At 37.2% G+C, this 25,135-nt stretch overlaps 1 protein-coding gene across 2 annotated transcripts in view; it reads left to right on the top strand.

The window, feature by feature from the left end:
- The window catches only part of UGGT1 (UDP-glucose glycoprotein glucosyltransferase 1), a 113,651-nt gene that overhangs the window by 14,223 nt on the left and 74,293 nt on the right, over nucleotides 1–25,135 (top strand). For both annotated transcript variants that reach the window (XM_043576427.1, XM_043576428.1), the window contains exons 5-15: nucleotides 1,567–1,679; nucleotides 3,847–4,021; nucleotides 5,848–5,944; nucleotides 6,962–7,040; nucleotides 9,849–9,949; nucleotides 10,656–10,755; nucleotides 11,859–11,919; nucleotides 16,391–16,482; nucleotides 18,278–18,428; nucleotides 21,572–21,691; nucleotides 22,770–22,855. In XM_043576427.1, coding sequence (XP_043432362.1) covers nucleotides 1,567–1,679; nucleotides 3,847–4,021; nucleotides 5,848–5,944; nucleotides 6,962–7,040; nucleotides 9,849–9,949; nucleotides 10,656–10,755; nucleotides 11,859–11,919; nucleotides 16,391–16,482; nucleotides 18,278–18,428; nucleotides 21,572–21,691; nucleotides 22,770–22,855 — 1,175 coding nt within the window. The remainder of the gene's footprint in view (nucleotides 1–1,566; nucleotides 1,680–3,846; nucleotides 4,022–5,847; nucleotides 5,945–6,961; nucleotides 7,041–9,848; nucleotides 9,950–10,655; nucleotides 10,756–11,858; nucleotides 11,920–16,390; nucleotides 16,483–18,277; nucleotides 18,429–21,571; nucleotides 21,692–22,769; nucleotides 22,856–25,135) is intronic.

Raw genomic sequence — 25,135 nt, 5'->3', positions numbered from 1 at the left:
ATTTTTTCACAGTCTGTATTATTGATCAGATACTCATGATACAGTTCAACTTTTTCTCTGTCCTCTGTTCCCTGCAAATTGGCAGCTGGATCCAGAGGCAGGGCTTGAACTCATGACCCAGAGATCAAGACCTGAGCTGAGCTCAAGAGTAGGATGCTTATAACCAACTGACCTACCCAGGCACCCACGGTTTTCTTAACTTTAAAAGGCTGGCATGGCTCCCTCTTCTTTTTTTTTTTTTTTTTTTAATGTTTACTTTTGAGAGAGAGAGACAGAGTGTGTGTGTGTGTGGGGTGTGGGGGGGGGGGTGGGGAAGAGAGGAGACACAGAATCTGAAACAGGCTCCAGGCTCTGAGCTGTCAGCACAGAACCCAGCGCAGGGCTCCATCTCACGGACTGTGAGATCATGACCTGATGGCTCCCTCTTCTGTTGATTTTATGTAGTGTGAAAAAGATACGGTGGCTTTAAAAAAACATGGTTGTTTGGTTTTTGAGATTTCCTTTGTTCCTCTCCTGCACTTTCATTGGATTTTCTCTTTAGTTGTCTCTATATCTCTGTGCTATTCAAATTTTATGGCACCCTGAGCAGTTTCTCCTTACAGTGGGGTCCTGTCTTAGCAGGACTCCAGGCTTATGAGTTTAGAGAGTTGAGAGCAGCTAAAGTGCTGTTCTTTCTTATTTTTTTGTGTTTGTAAGTTTTTATAGTAATTTACCAAAAAATGAAGAATGTAATGAAAAGTTTTAATATCAATTTTTCATAGCAAGTTTACCATTTTTCCACCTCTGAATTATTTTTCTTATGTCTATAGAAAAGGACAATATTAACGTATTACATAAATTACATCAGTGCACACACCAGTGCTTGTCATTATATCCTTTCTTTTCCCATCTCTTTATACTTAGTCTTCTCAGCGTCTCTCATTAAAGCTGCAGATTGACTTGTCTCATTGTGCATTGGTGTTCATGCATTTCACTCCGAACATAAACTCCTGTCTCCTTCAGCCTTTCCCTGGAATATCTAGCTTACTGTGCTTCGTAGATAATTTTACCTTCCATCTATACTCTTTTTTTTGGTCCAGTTGTTTCCTTTTTTTTTTTTTTTTTTTAGAGTCTATGTCATTCTATCTATTTCAGAGAGAGCCTTCAAGTTAATCTGCATATTGTACTTAATGTATGGATATGGACTTAATATACTTAATAGGGATTGTGTAGTTACATTTTGATGCTTAAAATTGGTATTTGTAAGCTTGGTTTTCTTTAAGGTACATACCGTATTCCCTGGATATCTTTTGTTCTGTTCTGAGGTAGAATTTTAAAGTTCTGTTTTGGGGCTGGTATGAATACCAACCTCATGCGGTGATATTGGGAGGAGCTAGATGAAATAATATGTGAGAAACAGTGACATGAAAAACTCTTTCTGTCACATTGTAGGAGTTCAGTAGATGTTGATTTTCCTTTTTGTTGATGTTATTTTATTATCATCTAATTACCTGTTTAGAGTATTCATGTCCTTACTCGTCTGTGGTTAGAAATCATGACGAGAGTGTCTTGTGTCTTAAATGGCAGATAGCAGCTGATGAGCCTCCACCAGAAGGATGTAATTCTTTTTTCTCTGTGCATGGAAAGAAGACTTGTGATTTTGACACCCTTGAGACTCTTCTCCTCACAGCGTCTGAAAGGTAAATTGTGTTTCTTCACACATACTGTATTTCATTGTGCTTTCTTCCATATCAAGCCCACCCTTCAAATTTCTTACAGGTTTTGTGGTCTGTAGATACAGTGGTTTAGAGTGTGGATTCTGGAATCAGACCAACTAGATTTGAATCCCAGCTCTATCACTTAAAATAGTTTTGTAAACTTAGGCAAATTACTTAACCTTTCTTTCCTACCTCACTTTGAAATAGAGATAATAAGAGTACTTTATGTTCCTGTTATTATTTAGTGATGACTCTCTGTGAGATTACATAGGCTTTGTCATTAGTGTAGTAAAGAATACCCTGTGTATTAAACCAGTGCCTGAAGTAATGATATTAATGATAATGATCTCTCAGAGTATTACTAGTTTCAGACGAAGGAGACTATTTAAAAGATAACAACAAGCTTAATTTGAATATTAAGTTGGTAATTTAATGGGCTGGCTTTTTGCTTAAAGGTAGGTTTCCTTTGGTGGACAGATATAACAGGTGTCTCTTGCTGTCTGGCTATGGCAGTAACCCCATTGTACCTTCTCTGTAATGCCGTTTTAAATTGGATAACTGACCTCTCTGTGGTGTTGCTCTGCTCTACCAGAGGCCTAAGGGCATTTCAGGTAGGGTAGCTCTTTAGTGAGGTACTCTTCCCAGCACTTGTTCTCTGCCCGTTAAATGGCGGGAGAGCTTTTTACTTAGAATGACAACCAGAAAATGGGGTACGTGTTCCAGCTATGTCCAGGCCGAGGAATGGACATTGGAGAATGGCTTGCATGGTAAAGTGGTACTCCCTTGGGGTAAACAAAATTAATTGATTTAAAAAACTCTAACTTGTTAAAACAATAATGCAGACATTTATAAAGAAAAGAATGATGGTGTCTCCTCTTCTGAGAGGTGGTAACTATTTTTAATGGTTTGTCATCATGTTTTAGGCTTTTTTCTGTGGTTATAGATTTATACACGTAGGTAGGTTTATTTTTACAAGAGGCTTCTTCCCACTAGTACATGTATGTGTACCTCATTATTTTTAATGCATGAAAAATAGCTTATGTAAGAATGTCTCATAGTTTTTTACTGATAGTTTTAAAAGTTGTTTCCTATTTTTTTGTTTGTTATTGTGATAAGGCTATAGTGAATATCCTTACTTCTATCTCTTTACCTTCTGTGGAACAGTTTATTAAGAAATAGTTTATTGTAAAAGGAATGGCAAGTCATAAAGTCTGTGCAGTAAGATCTATTGATATCTTGATGCTGATATTAGGGAATTTATTTTGAGGGACAAGTTTAAAAATTTATGAGGGAAACTTAAATATTAAATCATTTAGTAGGAAGATCATAGTAGTAAAAATGATAGAGGAGGGAGATGCTGTGGTTGGCCAGTTACATGCTTAAAATCATCCTGCCTTTTCACGTTATTTGTGCTTATGTTTTCAGATAGAAGGATAATCTATTTATATAGTAGAATAGCATAATAAAGCCTTAGTACTATGGGATGTGGATATGTATCCTTTTTCTGCCTTTCATCCTTCTCTAGGAATTGGTAACAATTACTAATCAAAGTCTGCATTTTACGGTTAGTATGATGTGCTTTTATTATTTTTAGTCATGAATAAGACTCATATTTGACAGTGTTCTTACTGACTGAAAACTGTTTTGATACTCTGTTTTTAAATTTTTTTTTAATGTTTATTTATTTTTGAGAGAGAGAGAAACAGAGTGTGGGTGGGAGAGGGGCAGAGAGAGAGGGAGATACAGAATCAGGCTTCAGGCTCTGAGCTGTCAGCACAGAGCCTGATGCAGGGCTCAAACTCATGAACTGTGAGATCATGACCTGAGCCGAAGTTGGACGCTTAACTGACTGAGCCGCCCAGGCACCCCAATACTCTTTGCATTAAGATACTTATAATCTTTATTTAAATTATTGCTGCTGTAGCTACATCTTGTACCATTTTTAATTTTTAAGAACTTTTTTTAAGTTTAAGAGGATGGGTGAAATAGGTGATGGGGATTGGCGGTGCACTTGTGATGAGCCCTAAGTGATTATGGAATTGTTGAATTACTATACTGTACACCTCAAACTAACGTAACTCTGTATTTTAGCTAACTGGAATTAAAATAAAAACCAGAAAAAAATTAAGCTTCTAATATTTATTTTCAGGCCCAAACCTTTATTGTTCAAAGGAGATCACAGATATCTATCATCTAATCCTGAGAGCCCAGTGGTCATTTTCTACTCTGAGATTGGTTATGAGGAATTTTATAATTTCCACCGCCAACTTATATCAAAAAACAATGCAGGCAAAATCAATTATGTACTCAGACATTATATACTTGTAAGTATTGACTTATGTATGTATTGTGTGTGTGTGTGTGTGTGTGTGTGTGTATATATATATATATATATATATATATATATATATAAAACTTAAAAAAATTTTTTTTAACGTTTATTCATTTTTGAGAGAGAGAGACAGCACAATTGGGGGCGGGGTAGAGAGAGAAGGAGACACAGAATCTGAAACAGGCTCCACAGAGCTGGAACATAGGGCTCACACCCATGAGCTGTGAGATCATGACTGAAGTTGGACTCCTAACCAACTGAGCCACCCAGGTGCCCCTTATAGCTGTTAAAAATCTTGATTTGCCCTGCATGACCTTGGCACATAAGCTAATAATATCCCCCCTTTATAAAATTATTTGATCTACTTTTCATCATATCTGTTATTTGCACATAGGAGGTACTTTGCTTGCCAGTCTGAAGAAATAGGAAATAATTATGCTTAAAAAATGGCTTAATAAAGTGTACATTCTACTTAAAAATGAAACATGTAAATTATATTTTCTAGATTTAATATAATCATCATACTATGGAACTGATTCTTGAATTCCTTTCCAAAAAAATTTTTTTTCCATTCGGAATCTTTTCATTTGATGTAAAAGGGAGGATTTCTAAAGGCATAAAAACAAGCAGAATTGACTAAAATTAAGTTTTTAAAGTCTTTTGTAACATTTAGCAATTAACATATTTATATGTAAACATATTTGCTTTTAAAGTTTCTGTGTCATAATAAGCTCAGTAAAATTGTGTGGTAAGTCCCTATAAGCAAAATATATATTAACAAAATATTTTTTTAAGTTTATTTATTAGGAGAGACAGAGGGAGAGAGGGAGAGCGTGCACAAGCAGGGGAGGGGCAGAGAGAGAGGGGGAGAGAGAGAATCCCAAGCAGGCTCTGTGCTCTCAGCTTGGAGCCAAACATGGGGCTTGAACTCATGAACTGTGAGATTATGACCTGAGCTGAAACCGAGAGTCGGATGCTTAACCAACTGAGCCATTCAGGCACTCCCAAATAAATATTTAAATGAAAATTTGTATGAACAGAAACAGATTTTTAAAAAAAAATTTTTAACGTTTATTTATTTTTGAGAGAGCGAGACAGAGTGCAAACGGGAGGGACAGAGAGAGGGGGAGACATAGAATCTGAATAGACTCCAGGCTCTGAGCTGTCAGCACAGAGCCTGACGCGGGGCTCAAACCCACGAACTGTGAGATCATGACCTGAGCTGAAGTCAGACGCTTAACCAACTGAGCCACCCAGGCACCCCTTGAAACAGATTTTTTTAATACCTAGTTTTGACAACTGCTTTCCAGGCTATATTGCTGTTATTAAAGATTAAAATATCTAAAGCGCCATCCTCATTCAGGATGGTGGTAAGCCTGTGACAGTTGGTCAGCCCAAACCCAACCTGAAGACTTTTTTTTTTTTTTGAAGACATTTAAATTCAATAAAAAATGAATACATCACACACACATAGTCCTATCAAAGTACTTCTGGGTTTGAAACCTCATCGGTATTCCAACCCTGCTTTGTAAGTTCTGGAATTTCCTTTTCTTTTTCTCTATTTCTTCACGTGGTTTGGTTACTTCTGCCCTGTCACTGTCCCTTCATCTGGTTTTGCCTCTGCTTTGGAATTCCCATTCCCATACTTGTGGCAGGATACAAAATCTAAAGGAGGCTGAGATTCCCGTGGAAGTTTTAGCTATATTTTGAATGCATAATCCTAGGTGGTGGCTGTGTGATGTTAACATGTTCATGTCATGTTCATTGTGACATTTAAGAAGCCAGGTGTTAATGGTGGAATACTTACTCTGCTTGCAGAATCCGAGGAAGGAACCTGTTTACCTCTCTGGCTATGGTGTGGAGTTGGCAATTAAGAGCACTGAGTACAAGGCCAAGGATGATACTCAGGTGAAAGGTGAATTTGTGAATTAAGACCAATGTGTTTTCTTTTCCTTAAATGTGAGTTAAGGGGAATTTATTTCCTTAATGTAAAAGAATAGATTTAGGAGCATGATGAACCTGTGTTTGAATTCTGGTCCTGTTACCTGTGAGTTGGGTGATGTGAAGCAAATTTTGTAGGTCCTAAATTTTCTGTCTGTAAAGTGCAGATAATGGCATGTGCCTCCTAAAGTATTTGTGAAGAGAAAATGAGATGTATAGGTAAAGAATGTAGCATAGTTTTTTGCACAAAAAGGTCAATAATTGTAGCTGTTGTTATTGATGATGTGTAATTCACAAATAGCCATTAATTTGTGACCCAGAGTGAAGTCCTAAACTATCTTAATGAACAATTTTGTGTTTTTGATTATTTTCCGCACTTGGAATACTTATTGTACTACTCTAGGGTTTTGAATTTATTATTTCAACCACACAAGTTTTATGTGCAGTCTTTCTATTCCTTGTGAGCTTATTTTATTTTTATTTTTATTTTTTTTTAATATATGAAATTTATTGTCAAATTGGTTTCCATACAACACCCAGTGTGTGAGCTTATTTTAAAGATAAAGACGGTTGGTTTGGGTAAATGGAGGATAGCCTCAACATTCTGTTACCAATAATTATATTTAGGATTAAGTTGCTTAATTGGAAGTTCTTTAGAATTTTGATACTGAAAAACCCACTGTTCATAATTTTAGAGGTATTAATTTTGAGCTTTTGGGATTTTTAACATGTAAAATTTTCCAAAGTTCAAGGGAAAAATACATTCTTACTATATCCAGGAACACAGGATACATTGAAAAACACATGTATTCTGTCTGTTTAAAAAAAAAAAACACTCTACAAAAGGGTCATTGAGGTATTCAGTGTTTTAAGTAGTATTGTAATTTCAGGTGTTTCTAATTTGTTTTACATTATTCAAATTTTATGAAGTTAATAACATTTTTATTTCCTGTCTGAATGATTAGACATGTATTTGCTTGTGCTTTTATAGGAACGGAGGTAAATGCTACAGTGATTGGTGAGAATGATCCTATTGATGAAGTTCAGGGATTCCTCTTTGGAAAATTAAGGTATGTATATTTTTGGGGGAAATGCCCTTATTCTTTTAAACTTCCAAGCTTCCTTGCATTGTAGGTATCATCTTTCTCATTACTGTCTGAGTTACAGATCTCTCAGTAGTGCTTTATATATGTAACCTGATAGGAAGCAATTACCACTTAATTTACTGTATAGTTCATGATTTCCAGACATCTGAAGCACATTTTTTGTTTTTTTAATTTTAATTAATTTATTTAAATTTTATTTATTTTAAAAATTTATATCCAAGTTAGTTAGCATATAGTACAACAATGATTTCAGGAGTAGATTCCTTAGTGCCCCCTCCCTCCCACAACCTCTCCAGTAACACTCTGTTTGTTTTCCATATTTAAGAGTCTCTTATGTTTCATCCCCCTCCCTGTTTTTATATTATTTTTGCTTCCCTTCCCTTATATTCATCTGTTTTGTAACTTAAAGTCTTCATATGAGTGAAGTCATGATATTTGTCTTTCTCTGACTAATTTTGCTTAGCATAACACCCTCCAGTTCCATCCATGTAGTTGCAGATGGCAAGATTTTATTCTTTTTGATTGCCGAGTAATACTCCATTGTATATATGTACCACATCTTCTTTATCCATTCATCCATCGATGGACATTTGGGCTCTTTCCATACTTCGAAGCACATTATTGTTAAATGATATTATGGCTTCCTGCCTATGGCGTTAGTTGATTTTCTTTTCTGGGCCTTGCATTTGATGACATAAAGTTACACATAAAAGGAGACATCTAATTTTTTCACCCAATTTTTCCCAAGAAAATCGACAAAGTATTTTAAAAGGTCATAGCTATTTACTTAAGCTAAACATAGTCTGAAACAATGCAAAAGAGGTGCAGTAGATCTTATACACGTTTAGTTGAAATATATATTAGATTTCACTTTATTTTTTTAATCTTTATTTATTTTTCAGAGAGACAGAGTAAGAGTGGGGGAGAGGCGGAGAGGGGGGGAGACACAGATAAATCTCTGCTGACAGCTCAGAGCCTGACACGGGGCTCAAACTCACAAAACAGCAAGATCATGACCTGAGCCAAAGTTGGACGTTCAATCAACTGAGCCATCCAGGCTCCCTAGATTTCACTTTATATGAAAGAGGATAGAGATGTTTTCTTGAAGAAAATTTCATAGCCATTTTATGAAAGTTTCAGAGAAATTTATGACTGAAAATTCTTCTTAGTAGTCACTTTAAATGTTGTAGTTGTTTCTATTATACTTTGACAATTGTTCAGAGCCCGGACTTCTGCTTTATCTGGAAATCTTAATTAGGACATCTACAGTGGCGTTTTCTCGTTTTTCTTTGTTCGTTTGTTTTTTGTAAAGGAAAGATCATGAAGAAGTATGTGTAGGCCAGTTTCACATACTTGAACTTTAACATTGGGCCCAGTGAAATGACTTAACCAGACTAACAGGTTAGCAAAGATGACTCCATTCATGTTGAATTTCTGTGGACATGTTGAGTCCATCCCATGCATATGAATGTTTCATTGTATTTAACATCATTTTGGCTTCATTAGTATGCAGTCAGGTTTCATTTTTATTGGACCCAGCTTTCCAGAATATTTTTTCATATTCATGTTTTTTATGTTTGATTTTTGGATAGCATTATGATCTTATGTATTTAGAGACAAAGGTAGTATGTAGCATATTAAAGACGTTTTCCGTTTTGCACATTCGGAATAGTTATTTAGCTATCTAGAATAATGGGACCATTTTCGGATATGATCATCATGAAGAAGACGTTGTAGTAACTGATTGGAAATGGATTGGTTGGAAGGTGAAGGATCTGAGTAAATATTTTACTTTCTGTATGTGGCATTTAAGAAATTTTTAGTTGCTAGCATTTAAAAGAACAGAATTACTCAACAAGCCATCTGTTGTCTGATCTAAACGATACATATCTGCCTCTGATAACTTCTGTTTTACTAGCTTTAAATAGAATGCACCGTATTTCAAGATAAAACTAAGTGAAACCCAGTGCTCTTGGTTAACTTAAGTTGTATTATTCATGTGATGGAAGGATTTATGGGCATGTAGCTGAAAGCCATCTTGGGACTGGCAGCATTGTATTTCCAGTTTTATTTTGAGAATTTAAAAAGATTGAGGAAAGTGTGGAAAATAATAGAACATACGCATGTGCTCATCACCCAGAATTGATGGTTGTAATTGTACATGCTTTTCTGTTTCAAAGAACTATTTATGAAGTTTTTTTCCAACACATGCCTTCTTTTACTTGAAAGAAATGGTAAAACACTACAGGTAGACTTGGGGTCCCCTTTGTCCCCACTCTCAGTCCCATTCCCTCTCCCTGACATAGAGAATCACTGTAGTGGTGATTCATTTTTTTTTTTTTTTTCAACGTTTATTTATTTTTGGGACAGAGAGAGACAGAGCATGAACGGGGGAGGGGCAGAGAGAGAGGGAGACACAGAATCGGAAACAGGCTCCAGGCTCTGAGCCATCAGCCCAGAGCCTGACGCGGGGCTCGAACTCATAGACCGCGAGGTCGTGACCTGGCTGAAGTCGGACGCTTAACCGACTGTGCCACCCAGGCGCCCCAGTGATTCATTTTTTAATTTGTAAATTTTATGGTTTAAAAGATGATCATTTTCTGTATTAACTTATTTTTTAAGAAAAATAATTCTGCTCTAATATTTTCCCTTTATTGTAGGAATTTACTTATTGCTAAGGGGAAAATCATGAATATAAAGTTGGAGCCAACTTCTACGTGTGCTTTGAGAAAGAAAAGACATGTTAAAGGACTGATTTTATGTTTCTTTCAGAGACCTGCACCCTGACCTGAAGGGACAGTTGAAGGAACTCAGAAAACATCTTGTGGAGAGCACCAATGAAATGGCTCCTTTAAAAGTTTGGCAATTGCAAGGTAACAAATATGTAGAGGAATCACCGGCCTACTTTTGACTGAATTTTATGGTATTAAAAAACTAATAGAATTTGAATTTAATTTTATTTATTTGCCTGATTCTCAGGGTACCACAGATTTTCAGATAAAGTGATTATGATTAATCAGAAAGGAAAGGAAGTCCTTTTGTAGACAGATTAACAGTATGCAGAAGTATGTATATAAATGAATGCCAGATCTTTCTCTGTGTGAACAGATACTTAAGTTTATAATGTTTGTCTTAGTTTTTCTATTTCTTTATATACATTTCTTGAATAGTGTATCTGTCAAATGTTAAAGACATATTAACATGAAGGATATGTGTGTTTTTCTGGCCCAAAGGTCTATTTTATCAAATTTTTTTTTAAGCATAATTTACTAAAGACTTTTACTATACTTTGTGGTATAATGTAAATTCATAAAAATGAAAAGGATTTGGGATGGATTTATCCTATGCTAAATGTAAATGTGTTAGTATATCTCTAGTGTTTTATGCAAGTATAGCAAGCAATGTAACAATAAACACTAGGAATTGAACAAAACCTAGAATTAAACCATGGGTGCTCTCTGAAATGGTTGCATTCTAAAACATTCTCAATTGCCAAGAAAATAATGAGAAATATATGTTTTTTCCCCCTTATTTCTCATTGCATTAGATTAATACACTTTATACTTGACCTTGTTGCAGATCTCAGTTTCCAGACTGCTTCCCGAATCTTGGCTGCTCCTGTTGAATTAGCTTTGGTGGTAATGAAGGATCTTAGTCAAAATTTTCCTACCAAAGCCAGGTAATGAAGAGTAAAGCTCTAAGACATTCTTCTCTTTACTATATACCTAATTATCTTCATGTTTACATGCAAAATGAGACAAGTAAAATATGAAAATGCTTAGAAAATTAAAGTTTTAATACCAGCACCATGCCACTGATGACGCTATCTTTCCGGGAAGTTGGCAGTACTGTACATTGTGGGGTTGGAGACCCATGTAGGTTGTGTCCTTGGCTCTGCCTTGCTAGCTGTGTGACATTTGCAAATAATTACCTCTCTTCTCATTACCTCACTTCCCAAGCATTAAAATGGAAATAATGATCCCTGCCTGTCAGGATTAGATGAGTTAACAAAATCTGATGTATGTGGATGTAACTAATACAGGGTCTAGCAGCGACTGTGTTTTTCTTCCTGAAGAGTTTTGTATACATCATCTAATTTAAACTCAATGAGGCAGATGAGTTCTATAGGCTGACTTGTTCATGGTAACAGTAAGATTTTGAGTGCAGCTTTTTAAATACTGCTTTCAGTTGTATAATATCCTCCACATCTCATAAATCTTTTTAAAAGCCAAATTTTTGGAGACTAACAACTTAAATGGTTGCCAGTGTTTTTCTTGAGTAACTGAATGAGCTGTTTTGACTTCTTATGTGTGATGCTTTATAAATAAGTTTGTTTATTTGGTTAGTTTTGGCAACCATTTCTTAGAAAGACTTATAAATCATATAGTACAATCTCATTTAATTTAGTATGCTATTGAAGATATACATGTAGGATGCCACCTCCACCAAAAGTGCTTAAGTAGCATGAGCAGTTTGTCACCTTAGTTTAACATTATCCCTTAGTCTGTGAGCAGTAGAGATTGTGTATAGGAATAGAGTTACATATATTTAACCTAAGATCTTTGGAATAACTGCACTTGATTTAAAATGCTGCTATTACTGCTACTTTTCTGTGATGTTTTATGTTGAAGTAATGAAAAAATATGTACATCTGAGTGGAGAAATATATTTATTATTTGTAAAGGTGAAGATTTTTTTGTTTTTTTGTATTAAGGAATTTGTTGTTTTACATACAAATATACGGAAATTAACTAAACATCGATAACATTTTTATTTCTTTAGAGCGATAACAAAAACAGCGGTGAGTTCAGAACTTAGAACCGAAGTGGAAGAGAATCAGAAGGTATTACCCAGTGGTCTTTCTGTTTTGTATTGTATTTTTAAAGATGAGGAAATCTGAGTTACATCAATGACATTGAACAAACTTTTACCAAACATAGTGGTGTTTTATTCATTTCTGTAATCTTTTTTTATGTTTTTAATATTTAAAGTTGAATATGAATATAATTGAAACATCAGATGGTGCCACCACTTTGTTTAGATAAGCAGCATCCCCCTAACATGACTTACTCTCTGTTTTTAATCTGTCTGTCTATCTATCTGTGAGAGAGAAGGAGAGAGAATGTGAGTGAGCAGGGGAGAGGGGCAGAGGGAGTGAGAGAGAATCTTAAGCAAGGCTCCTTGCTCAGCATGGAGCCTGATGTGGGGCTCAATCCCACGATCCTAGGATCATGACCTGAGCCATAATCAAGAGTCAGGTGCTTAACCAACTGAGCCACCCAGGCTTCTGGACTTAATCCCTGTTTTGTCCTCCTTGCTAGAAGCATCTATTTTCAACCCTTAGCTGATTGTTTTGATGTTTATCCCCAGCTTTATTGTAAACTTAAATTAGTGCTTTGTTTTCCAGTTTCAAGTCTTCTGTGTCAGCCTCCCATTACAAGGATGACATTTAACTTTCTTTCACTGCCCCTCACCCCCATGTCTGCCACTACTCTGTACTGGCACTTCCCCATCCCTCCACTTTCTCTGTATTTTCATGTTGTGATTTTATTAATTTTTGTTCTGCTCCACTATGGTCTGGTTGTTCTTTATGTCTAGGGCATACCAGTTATCCTGGGACCTTGCTTTAATCTCTTTTGTTGGATCTCCTATTTCTTGGGTTCCTGGTATTCTTTGTTTTTGGTTTACTCCCTTTTTTGGTGCAATACATCATTCTTCATGAGAAAAGTTGCATTTCAGATTCTGAGAAATCAATTTTCCATTTCTGTTTTTATTGATAGCTTGGCTGAGTATAGAAATCTAGATTGGAAGTCCTTTAGAAGTTTTGTTACTGGACCAAAGTGAGTTGCTTCTTGGTGAGTTACAGACAGAGACCACACCAGGAGGAATTGCCTCACAAGGTCATCTTTATTTGTAGAAATAGGGAGATCACAGGGAGTAATTTCCAAAACCATGACTACTCTAACAGAGGTAGGCTGGTTCCTTTATTAGGGCTTGGGATGAATAGTTCCAAGAAGGGGACTTTAACATTGTAATGAAGCTGAGGAAGCTGTGGAACACTTTCTGATTCATCTGCACAGGTGTCATATTTCCTCAAATAGTTTCTTTTCCTTTTCTAGCAATTTGTTAGTTTCTAAGAGATGAACTTGACTGACAGAAACTTTCAGGAATTTCCTGAGTTCAGTGGGTGAGTTTTGAGTTCAGGGGTCAATGGTAACAGTTTGAAGGCATTGCTTCTTAGAATTTTGGTTTCTGTTGTGGTTATTGAGAAGTCTGAAGCCTTGGTATGAGATCTAGTTTTTCTTTCCAGAATCATTCAGGGTGTTGTTTTTGGCTCTAGTAATTTGAATTTTCACAGTGCTATGCCCTTTAAAGAAATCTCTGTACTGTTGAGTGGTTGATGGGCCCTTTGAATCTGGAAAATCATTTCCTAGAGTTTTGGGAAGTTTTCTTGATTTATTTTCTTGCATTTTTTCCATCTAGTTTCTCTCTTTTGTTTTCCTGGAATTCTTTATTTTTAAGATGTTGCATTTCCTTGACTAGCTTGGCCTAATTTAAAAAATGTGTATTTTCGGGGCGCCTGGGTGGCGCAGTCGGTTAAGCGTCCGACTTCAGCCAGGTCACGATCTCGTGGTCCGTGAGTTCGAGCCCCGCGTCGGGCTCTGGGCTGATGGCTCAGAGCCTGGAGCCTGTTTCCGATTCTGTGTCTCCCTCTCTCTCTGCCCCTCCCCCATTCATGCTCTGTCTCTCTCTGTCCCAAAAATAAATAAACATTGAAAAAAAAATTAAAAAAAAAATGTGTATTTTCTTTCCTATTTTCCAATTCTTTTGTGTTTTATTTTAAAACTTTTTAGGGGAAGATTTTCAGCCCCTTTGTTGAGATTTTTTTCCTTTAGTTGTCAAATCTTTAATTTCCAAGGGTTATTGTTCTTTGACCTTTTTCTGATGGTGTTCTCATGTCATTTTGAACGTGTCAGTAGTGTATATGTATGTTTTCTTCTCTTTTATATCTGTTTCCTCTTAAGTTGACTTTCTTTTTGTCTTGGTTTCTTGTCTTTAATGTTAGAGGCTTTCCTCACATGTCTGGTGATTGCTGCTCATATTGAAGAGAACGAGGCAGTAGCAGTAAGGAGCTGATGGCAAGCCTTGAGGCTTTTTGACTGTAGGCTATCCTGTTATGGCCATTTCCTAGCTTGTCCCAGTGTGTCAGTCTGAAACTTTTCCTCTTGAGCTGTTCAGTCTCCAGAAAAGGATCTTCTGATCCTTTCTTACCTAGAAGGTGAAGTCTGGCTGCTGGAGTGGTAGAAGCCAAGTAGGAAAGAACATTCAGGAGCTTCCACTCAGTCCCCTGTTTTCCATATGGGATTCCCGCTCTCAGTTGTGTTTCATTTCCCTGAGTTCCCAGATTCTTTCACTCTTTCACAGGGAATGAAAGCGTTCCGTTTTTCTGGAGTGGAGGGACCTTGCTCTGTGAAATCAACCGGGGAGTCTGGGGGCTCTTATCTTTAAAAAGCTATACATCAGAACTCATTTTTTAGCCTAGTGGTTACCCCCTCTTACCTGTGTTCTTTGTGCTGCCAATTCTTGAGCCTTTTGAGGAGTTCCACAGGGTAACTTGTGGTTTCTGTTGGCTTTCCCCACTGTCAGCCTAGCCTTTAGCTTTCTCAGGGTTGTTAAAACTCTTGCTACTCACATATCTCCTTTCTAGCTTCCAAAATTAGTTGCCCTTTTTCTCTTTTGTTCTCTTTGTTGTTGTGGATTTATAACTCTGTAAAAATCCCTTTTTAAAAAACTGACATTTCAATAGAGTTTTAGGAGGGAAAGAAATGCTTGTGTTCAGTCTGTCTTTACCCCCAGATTTTTAAAACCTTTACATAGAAGATATTAGTTAAATAGATCTGAGGGGTAAGTAAACCAAATTTATCTCCAATATTTACTAATTTGAAGAAACCTTATTGACATTTTTTATTTACCTTGTTTTTGATTTTCAGAATAGCAATATTAAATATTATCTTACTTTCAGGGCTCCCTCCACCAAGAGGACAAAACATTAAATTACATAGGCTGTAGTACTTCCTAGATACTTCAGGGTTTCTTGATTAAATATTAAAGTATAAAATACAAAAGTATAAAACATGCAAAAATGTGTACAAACATTAAATCTTCAGTGTGATGAATTTTCAAAAGTGAAGTTTGCTGTATTACCAGATCTTGAAACGGATATGAGTTATGCTTAGCAGCTCAGAATCTGTGTTTCTTACAGTCAGAGGGTGCTGTACTTATGGCCTGGGTGTGAGTGGACATGGAGTTTTTCCTTCCCACATAAGAAATTCCAATTCTGAATTGATGCAGCTTTCCATTTTCCCCTTATTTTACTTGCCATTTAATCCTTCAAGGCAAAGAAGTAAATGTGGCTTCGTCATTGTTTTGTGCTTTACCCATGCAATACTAGACCTTGAAGTTTACTGAGTCTGCAGACTACTGGGACATGAAGGAAGCTCACTGGTCCCTGCCCTTCTTCCCCCAGCCCCATGAGAACTAAAGGTTTAATTTCTGTCCCTAGTATCTGAGTAGTTTCTTCCCTTTGCTGTGTGGAGCGGTTCCCAAGGAAAGAGGAATTAAATGGAAAGGGTAGAAGTCAACAGAAGCTGACACATCCAAGCAGTGTGTCGGATGGGTCGGGCAGGTCTGAAGGGCTGCACAGTCACCTGTGTGCCGTGGCAGCCACCACCTCAGGGAGCAGCAGTTGAGGCGCCCCATGGAGACCAGCGCTTGGAGAGTTAGCTTGCACATAGGTGCTTCCTCGGGGCAGCAACTCAGTTTCTTGATGTGTGTTAGTTTGAAGGTCTCAGGGAGGTGTGGGATTTTGAACCCTTTCAGATTAGGTCTTTGGAGTTCATCAGGAGGCCCAGCTGTTAGTGACTGCTGTTACCACCTTGTTTGGCATCACAAACAGGCAAGAGTAACAGAAGTCTCTTATGAAAAATGATCCTCAGCACTTGGCTTATTTAACCAGTCTCTTTCCTTCTCCTCCTTCTCTGACACTAAACAGTTGTATTGATCAAAGTTGGAAGGAGGGAGGGAAGAGAGGTGTATTTTATCACAACCAGCAGTTTCATTACAACAAAATAGATGCTATGAAGGATCTGTGAGAGTACATAAAAGGAAATCTTAACCCATCCTTAGGGTTTCCTATAGTAAATAGGAGGATGCCAACATTTCTACATGTAATAAAGTTAGAAACGTGGAAATTTTTGTTAAACATCCTCTTCTTGCTTCTTAACAATTTTTTTTTTTTTTTTTAAATATTTCAGTATTTCAAGGGAACTTTAGGATTACAACCTGGAGACTCAGCACTGTTCATCAATGGACTTCACATTGATTTAGATACACAGGATATATTCAGGTATGGATAATGTTTTTCATTTTCTGAAAAGATTTTATAATGTTAGCTTCTTGTGGGGTGCCTGGGTGGCTTAGTTGGTTGTTAGACTTTGGCTCAGGTCATGATCTCATGGCTTGTGAGTTTGAGCCCCACGTCAGGCTCTGTGCTGACAGCTCGGAGCCTGTAGTTTGCTTCCGATTCTGTGTCTCCATCTCTCTTGCTCTCTGCCCCTCCCCCGCTTTCGCTCTCTTTCAAAAATAAATGAGCACTAAAAGAAAAAAAAATTTATTGTGTTAGCTCCTTGTAACATGTTCAGATTGTGATGGCTTATTACCAGGTGAATGCATTTAGGTAGGCTCATGACTGGGATGGGCAGGATGATACTGTCATTTTTGTTTTAAGTTTATGTATTTATTTTGAGAGAGAGAGAGGGAGGGAGGGAGGGGCAGAGAGAGAGAGAGGGAGAGAGGGAGATAATCCCAGGTAGGCTTCACATTGACTGATGTAGAGCTCAAACTCACAAACCATGAGATCATGACCTGAGCTGAAATCAAGAGTCAGACTGAGCTACCCTGGTGACCCTGTCATTTGATGTATGTTCAAGGTCTTGGACATTTAAGGCCCAAGTCTTTTGAGGGTGCCCTTTTAGAGCTATAGTTTTCCTCTCAACCATAAAAAAAAGAGAGCTCAAGCAGGTTCTTTTACTTCTGGAAACAGTGTGAAGTAGATTTATTCAAAATGCCTATGCATCTGGTGTCTCAGAAGGTGTTCTGTCTTACATATGTTATTTGAGTATCTATTCTTTTTGTGTTGTTAAAATGTGGCTCAGTATTAACTTGTTCTGAATTGGTCTCATGAATTTTTTGCAGGGGGGGTGGGGGAGGCGAGTGGATAGATAGAATTCAGATTTTGTCCTTGGGATTAAGGTTGATACAGTTGATACTGGGTTTCATAATAGTAAAAATAAAAGTTTATTGCTAATGCTTCAGAAGAGCCAGTTCCCACAGTAAGATATTTTTCACATTAATTATTTTCATTGAACTGTTAATGTTCTCATACTGCTTTTTAGAGCTAGTAAAAAGTAAAATGGATGTGGACACTTTAAATAAAGATTGCCCATATATGTTGTTTTTTTTAAATAAAAAATATACACATATCTCTTTAATTTTTCAGGATTTACAAACTGAGTTCTTGCTCATTTAAACAGTTTTAAATAATACCCAGATAAAAGAACTAAGAAAAGTAACATCTTCATCTTTGCTTCTTGTTTCTTCCTCCTCCCCATCTTTTCTACCTTCCCTCAAAAACCTCTACATTGGGTATAAATTCCTCTAGACCTATACTGTGGTCATATGTGTGTGCACCTTGTAAATTGACACTGATGTTGAAGTTTATGTTAAATCTATATAATGTATTTTTTTAAATACATTTTTAATTATGAGATAACTGTAGATTTATGTGCAGTTGTAAGAAATACAGAGAGGTTACTGTAGTGTTTTTAAAAAATATGCAGTGTAAAATACAGATGAGGATTGTTTCATCCTCAAATTGTGTGTTTATATTTAGAGATAATTTTATACCTGGTATATACATGGATAAGTGTAAATAAACATGCACCAAGAAGCAAGTCCTACGTACTTTGTTTGATGTATTTTGACAAGATGAAGCAAGGAGAAGAGCTCCCTTTTTTGATTTCTTGACTGGTTTGAACAGGGCATTGAGTTTGAATGGATAGTTTTTTCATGGTGAGGTTTTTGTTTTTTTTTTTTTTTTTAAAGCTTTTTCTACTAAATACCTATTTTCCCCCACTCTCCAGTCTGTTTGATGTGTTGAGGAATGAAGCTCGGGTAATGGAAGGTCTGCATAGATTGGGAATAGAAGGTCTTTCTCTGCATAATGTTTTGAAACTGAACATCCAGCCCTCTGAAGCTGACTATGCTGTAGACATCAGGAGTCCTGCTATTTCAGTAGGTATTCTGTTTGAGTGTCCAAGGGTATTCTGGGCAGACATTTTATTATGTCTTTCTCATTTGTCTTTTGTGAGAGGTAAGTTATTTCTATCATCTCCTTTATTGGCATCAAACAGTGATTTACAGCAACTGCTTATATGGGACCATGTGTATATAATAGTCTCTCTTCTTTTTTTTTTTTTTTTTTTAACATTTATTTATTGTTGAGAGACAGAGACAGAGCATGAGCAGGGGAGGGGCAGAGAGAGATGGAGACACAGAATCTGAAGCAGGCTCCAGGCTCCGAGCTGCCAGCACAGAGCCTGATGCCTGGGTCGAACCCACGAACTGTGGGATCATGACCTGAGCTGAAGTCAGACACTTAACTGACTGAGCCACCCAGGCGCCCCAAAGTAGTCTCTTAAATGCTCTAAAAGTTGAATTATTATATTTAATGTGGTTAAGACAGTGATTTTTCCAGTTTTGTATCCCCCTAGGATTCAGCTGAACATCTCTTGGGGAAAAAAGAATGCTGAATTTGTATTTTCTCAGTTGCATCCAAGTCTTGTGTAATTTTGTGTAGAATATCATTCTTTGGCTATTATCTTTTTTTTAAACATTTTTTTTAAAGTTTATCCTGAGAGAGAGAGAGAGCACGTGCACAAGCAATGGAAGGATAAAGAAGTAGAGAGAGAATCCCATGCAGGCTCTGAACTGACAGTGCAAAGCCCGATGTGGGGCTCGAGCTCACAAACCTATGAGACCATGACCTGAACTGAAACCAAGAGTCAGATGCTTAATTGACTGAGCCACCCAGGTACCCTAGCTAATATCCTTTAAAAGAACTTTGATTATTGGGGAGCCTGGGTGGCTCAGGCAGGTTAAGTGTTAGGCTCTTGATTTAGGCCCAGGTCATTGTCTCACGGTTTGTGGGTTCGATCCCCGCATTGGGCTCTGCTCTGACAATGCAGAGCCTGCTTCGATTTCTCTCTCTTCCTGTCTCTGCCCCTCCCCCGTGTGCATGTGCACACACTCCTTCTCCCTTTCTCTCTAAATAAATAAATAAATAAATAAACTTAAAAAAAAGAACTTTATTTTGTATGTGAAGGATTTATATAGATTTATATCTGCTGTATTGATGTCTCCTTGTGTATAAAAGAGAATGCAGGGAATAGAGCTGTCCTGGGCACTTGTGGTCAAAGCACAATTAATATTAGCAATGTGCCTGGCCCATCCTGCCTGACCCATCCTTGGCCCTCCTATCCTTTTTTCTTGGTTTCTATACAGCATTTATCATAGAGAAAGTTTTTCCAAAGAAAATTATGTCGAATAAAGATGATCATTATTTGAGTTCTCTCTGGGTAATGTAGGTGTTATTTTAATAAATATTGTTATGTCATTTGTTTTCATGTTAAAAACATTTGAGTTAAAAACAAAGAGTAGGGGCGCCTGGGTGGCGCAGTCGGTTAAGCGTCTGACTTCAGCCAGGTCACGATCTCGCGGTCCGTGAGTTCGAGCCCCGCGTCGGGCTCTGGGCTGATGGCTCAGAGCCTGGAGCCTGTTTCTGATTCTGTGTCTCCCTCTCTCTCTGCCCCTCCCCCATTCATGCTCTGTTTCTCTCTGTCCCAAAAATAAATAAACGTTGAAAAAAAAAATTAAAAAAACAAAACAAAGAGTAAAGAGTAAAGAGATGAATGTAAGCAACAGCAATATGGCCCATCCCATACTTTCTCTGCCTTAACATTTAATCATTTTGTGTCAAATCTTGTTTTCTTGGAAGAAAACAGTGTTTCCATCCAAGTCCTCTTTAGCTCTTTTCCCAGTTCACCGTTTTCTCCCTGCAAGTAATTCCTCTTCAGAAGTACGTATGCATTTCCTACTGTATGTCTTGAAATTTTGAAGAATGCCATGGCAGTATTCTTTGTCCTTTTGTTACTCAGTTTTGTCAGACTTATGTAGGTTGATCCAAAAAGGTTGTTTATCTTCTCATGTTTTATATTTTGCTTATTAAAAAAAATCTTTCATACAGTCACAGTTTAAAATTCAGACATACAAAAGGGTATGTATTGAAAAGTCTCATCACCCAGCTGTTCAGTTTTTGTCTCTAGAAGTAACAGGCATTATCAATTACTTGTGTATCTTTCCTTAAATACTCTATTTACATGAACAAAGTAACATACCCATAGTTTCCCTCCTTGCCCTTTTTGTAGAAATGGTACATACTGTTTACAGACTGCTCCCTTTATGGAATTAGGTTGTGCCCAATTTTGTTGCTGTGATAAGCAGTACAATATCTTCTTGTATTTCTCTCTTTGTGCATATATGTGAGAATTTATTTGGAGTAGATGCCTAGAACTGGAGTACTTAGTGGTAGGGTAGTAACAAAGTCTTACTTTATTACCTTGTTTTCCCTAAAGTGACTTTTCCAAGCACCAGTGTTGGGTCAGAGCTTCCATTACTGTATACCCTTGCCTATTGTTGGATATTGACAAACTTTAAACTTTTTCTGTTTTTTTTTTTTTTTTTTCAACGTTTATTTATTTTTGGGACAGAGAGAGACAGAGCATGAACGGGGGAGGGGCAGAGAGAGAGGGAGACACAGAATCGGAAACAGGCTCCAGGCTCCGAGCCATCAGCCCAGAGCCCGATGCGGGGCTCAAACTCACGGACCGCGAGATTGTGACCTGGCTGAAGTCGGACGCTTAACTGACTGCGCCACCCAGGCGCCCCAACTTTTTCTCAGTTTAATGAGTGTGAAATTTGACTGTGGTTTTAGTTTCTGTTTCTCAGATTATTGGTGAAGATATACTCCTTTCCTTGTATTAATTGCTCTTTTGAATTTCCTCTGTAAATTTCTTCATCTCCATGGCTGATTTTCATTTCTCATATGTTGGGGGCCTTTTTTTATTGTTATGTTAGATTTCTATACATTGTCTTGACCCTAGTCCTTTTATTGGTTTTGTAGGTTGCAAATATCTTTTATTCTGTGGCTTGTGCTTTAGTCACTCATTTTTATACTTGATCTTTGTAATTTTGAAAATGGTGTTTTCCATGTGATTCTTCTTAAAATCATTTCAAGTCTTACGGACAGTTCTAGCACTTTTCACTAAGGGCGACTAAAGTATATGCACCGTGTTTTGTTTCCTTTTTTTCCTCCCTAGTGGATCAACAACCTGGAGGTTGACAGCAGATATAATTCATGGCCTTCTAGTCTACAAGAATTGCTTCGACCCACCTTTCCTGGGGTTATCCGGCAGATCAGGAAAAACTTGCATAACATGGTGAGTAAAACTCATTGTCTAGCCATAAGCTCTGTTTCTCCCTTGACTTCTCCCACTTCTCCCCTACCTTTCAGCCATATAGACTGTTCACTTCTCTCCTATACTAGGTCCTTCTATCACCACTATGACCACTAAATATGTTCTTCTAACTCCATATTCAATCTGAAAGGGTTTTTAAATGTATTTATCACATATAGGACTGTGAGACGTCACAGTAGCATTACTGCCTCCATCAGGGTGTAAGGAAATGTTACCTTAACCTGAAAGTTTAGGTTGTGTTATTTTAGTTTTATGATAGTTTTACCCAGAAGATGAATATGTTGCTACTCTTTTCCTTTAATGTCTTAATCTCTAAAATTTGATAGTTCAGTTTATTTCCTTAAATAAATCTGTGAACTCCTACTTGTTTTTCTTTATTTCACTGCTTTCAAGAGAGAGAAGAGGTTTCTTAGTTTGCCCTCTTTTTTTCCTTTTATTTCTTCCTTTGCCATTATCTGCTCTTAAAGAGATTAGGGGTCTCCTTCACCAGAACCTGTAAGCGAAACTATCCTCTGTACTTGCCTGACTCTTGAAGCCACTTTTTTCCTTCTCAGTCAAAATTTCATTCTGTTTCTCTTACCCATATATCTGAACTTTATTAAATGAGGTTATACATGGATTTGAAGCACATCATGAGACCTTAATACATAATAGCTAGTATTGGGATTTAAAAGTTAAGTTCTAAATGAATTCTTAATTCAGAGATGCTTACAGTTGAATACACAAAAAGAGGTAATCTCCATTTTCTAAGGTAGGGGAGTTGCTAAAACTTGGGTTTTGTTAGGTGTAGTAGAAGTATGGGTGTTAGGAATCTGGAACACAGTTCCCATGCTATTAGCAGAACACCGTGAGAATTTAGTACTGAATTCTTTGAACATAAAGGAGGGAAACTGCTACTGTGTACCTCCTCTTTTATGTGGTTCAAGAGTAACTCAAAAAGATTACCTTCAAGTTCAAAGAGTAATGGCATTTTCATTGGCCCTGTTACAGTTGAATAAATTTCATTTCATATGTTCCTTTCCCCCTTTCCCCTTCATAGGTTTTCATAGTTGATCCTGCTCATGAGACCACAGCAGAGTTGATTAACACAGCTGAGATGTTCCTCAGTAATCATATACCACTAAGGTAACACTGGTATTGATTGAATGATATATATCTAATTAGCTGAGGTTTTGTTTGTCATTTTTAAATGCAAGTCTGGTGCCAAGGATAATTAATAGTCAGATCATTAATGACGTCTATATCTTTGCTTAGTATGAAGCAGTATCTTTTGAGGCAGAAAATTTCATTCTCAGTGAATAAAGGCTTATACCATTGAATTCTTAATAGCTCATGTAAAAATAATTTGTGGTCTCATCTTGCTTCCCAGTGGAAGGGAGTTTTCCTAGGTAAGTGTCCACATGACAGGGCCTATTTCCCCTTTCGGTGGAGATAAAGAGTTTTGCCAATAACTTTTGTTAGATTGACAAGAACTAAATGTGCATACAGCCTTTTGTAGATGCAGACACATTTATTTCACTTGTGTTGCCAAATCTACCAACAGGGTACTTGAATGGGTGGGTTTTTCACTGTGCTTTTAAGACCAGTTTTTTAAGGCTTTTACATATACATGCTAAGATATTTTCACTTACATTCCAAATAATGTCTGGGAATTTTATGTGCTGACAAAAATTTGAATTCTTAGAAAACATGAAAATAGAGAAGAAAAGTCTAGCTAACAAATGTTGTGTGTTCTGTACGCAGCACTGAGCTAAATGCTGTGGATAGTATCTAAGCTGTATTCCTACCTTCTTGAAAAAAATACCGTGTGTACTTCCAGACTCTTTAAGAAGATATTTGATCAGGGGCTAGGTTGTGTCCTGGTCATAAGTGCTTTAGGATTTCAGGGAAACAAATGATTATGAACTAAGACATTTGGGAGGGACAAAGGTTTCATGGAACAGTCGGATTTCAGTTAGGCTTTGAAGAAAATAGAGGGGTTTTTTGATGGAAAAGCAGAGATTTTTGTTTAGTGAGATTTTTCATGTAAAACATGAATACCCCCTGGTTTGATGGAGGACTAAACTACTAGATTACAGACAGAGGTGTATTTTGGTTAAAAGGGAAATAAAAGAACACAGAAGTTGGCCCATGTACACAGTGGGCATTTATTGAATTGCATTGAGGGACAAGAAGAGGGAATGCGGTCTTCACGTTGCAAAGGTAGGTGAGAAGTCACTTAACTCATAGGCAGTAGGGAAGCATGCTTGTTCGGTTGGTGGAGAGACCCAAGGCAGAGTGGCTGTTGTTTTAGTCTTTGTCTGTGTTGATGTGGTATACCAGGGCATTGACAGGGGCTGAGGAGAGGAGCGGACAAATCTGGGAGACTCCCTAGTGGTACTTGATGAGAAACTGGGCCTGAGAGAAACAGAAGTCTGCATTTTAGGGCCTAGCTAACAGAAAAACTCTGATGCCCTTTCTAAAAATTGGAAACTTGGAAAGGGGAATTCCTTTGTGAGGAGATACTTAGCCCTTATTTTTGTTTTCATAAGAATTAACAGGTCAATCCTCATGTGATTTCTGTTACAAGTGAGATTTTAAAAAACAAAACCAATTTTCATCTATAAACAAACTCTCTTGCCACTACCATCTACATATACACACACTGTCCACATACCTCAGGAGAGCAGAATGTTTGATATGTGTATTTTCTTCTTCTGTTTTTAGGCTTTACCTTTTTCTCTTTTTAATAGACTTTGTATTTTTTAGAGCAGTGTTAGCTAATTAACTGGTATTAATACATTATTATTAACTAAAGTTCATAGCTTACGTTAGGGTTCATTGTTTGCATCGTATATTCCATGGGTTTGACAAGCGTGTGATGACATGTTTCCACCATCACGTAATCATACAGAATAGTTTCATTGCCCTCCGAGTCTCCTGTGCCCTACCTGTTTGTTCTTCCCTCTCAGGCACTGGCAACCACTGGTTTTTTTTTTTACTGTCTCCATTATTTTGCCTTTCCCAGATTCATGATGTAGGTAACTTTATTAGATTGGCTTTTTTTTTCATTTAGCAGTATGATTATAAGGTTTGTTCATGTCTTTTTGTAGCTTGATTCTTTCTTTCTTTTTTAAATGTTTATTTATTTTGAGAGAGAGAAAAAGCAGAAGTGGGGGAGGGATGAAGAGAGGGGGAAAGAATCTTAAGCAGGCTCCATGCCCAGCGTGGAGCCTGACTCAGGGCTTGATCTTACGGTCGTGAGGTCATGACTAAAGCTGAAATCAAGAGTCAGCCACTCAACCAACTGAGCCACCCAGGCACCCCTAGATCATTTATTTTTATTGCCAAATAATATTCCATTATGTAGATGTACTATAGTTTTGTTTGTTTATTTAATCCATTCACCTATTGATAAACATCCTG

Source organism: Prionailurus bengalensis, chromosome C1 (assembly GCF_016509475.1).
Source record: "Prionailurus bengalensis isolate Pbe53 chromosome C1, Fcat_Pben_1.1_paternal_pri, whole genome shotgun sequence".
NCBI lineage: Eukaryota > Metazoa > Chordata > Mammalia > Carnivora > Felidae > Prionailurus > Prionailurus bengalensis.
Note: the sequence above shows the minus strand (reverse complement) of the source record. Positions and strands in the feature narration are given on the sequence as shown.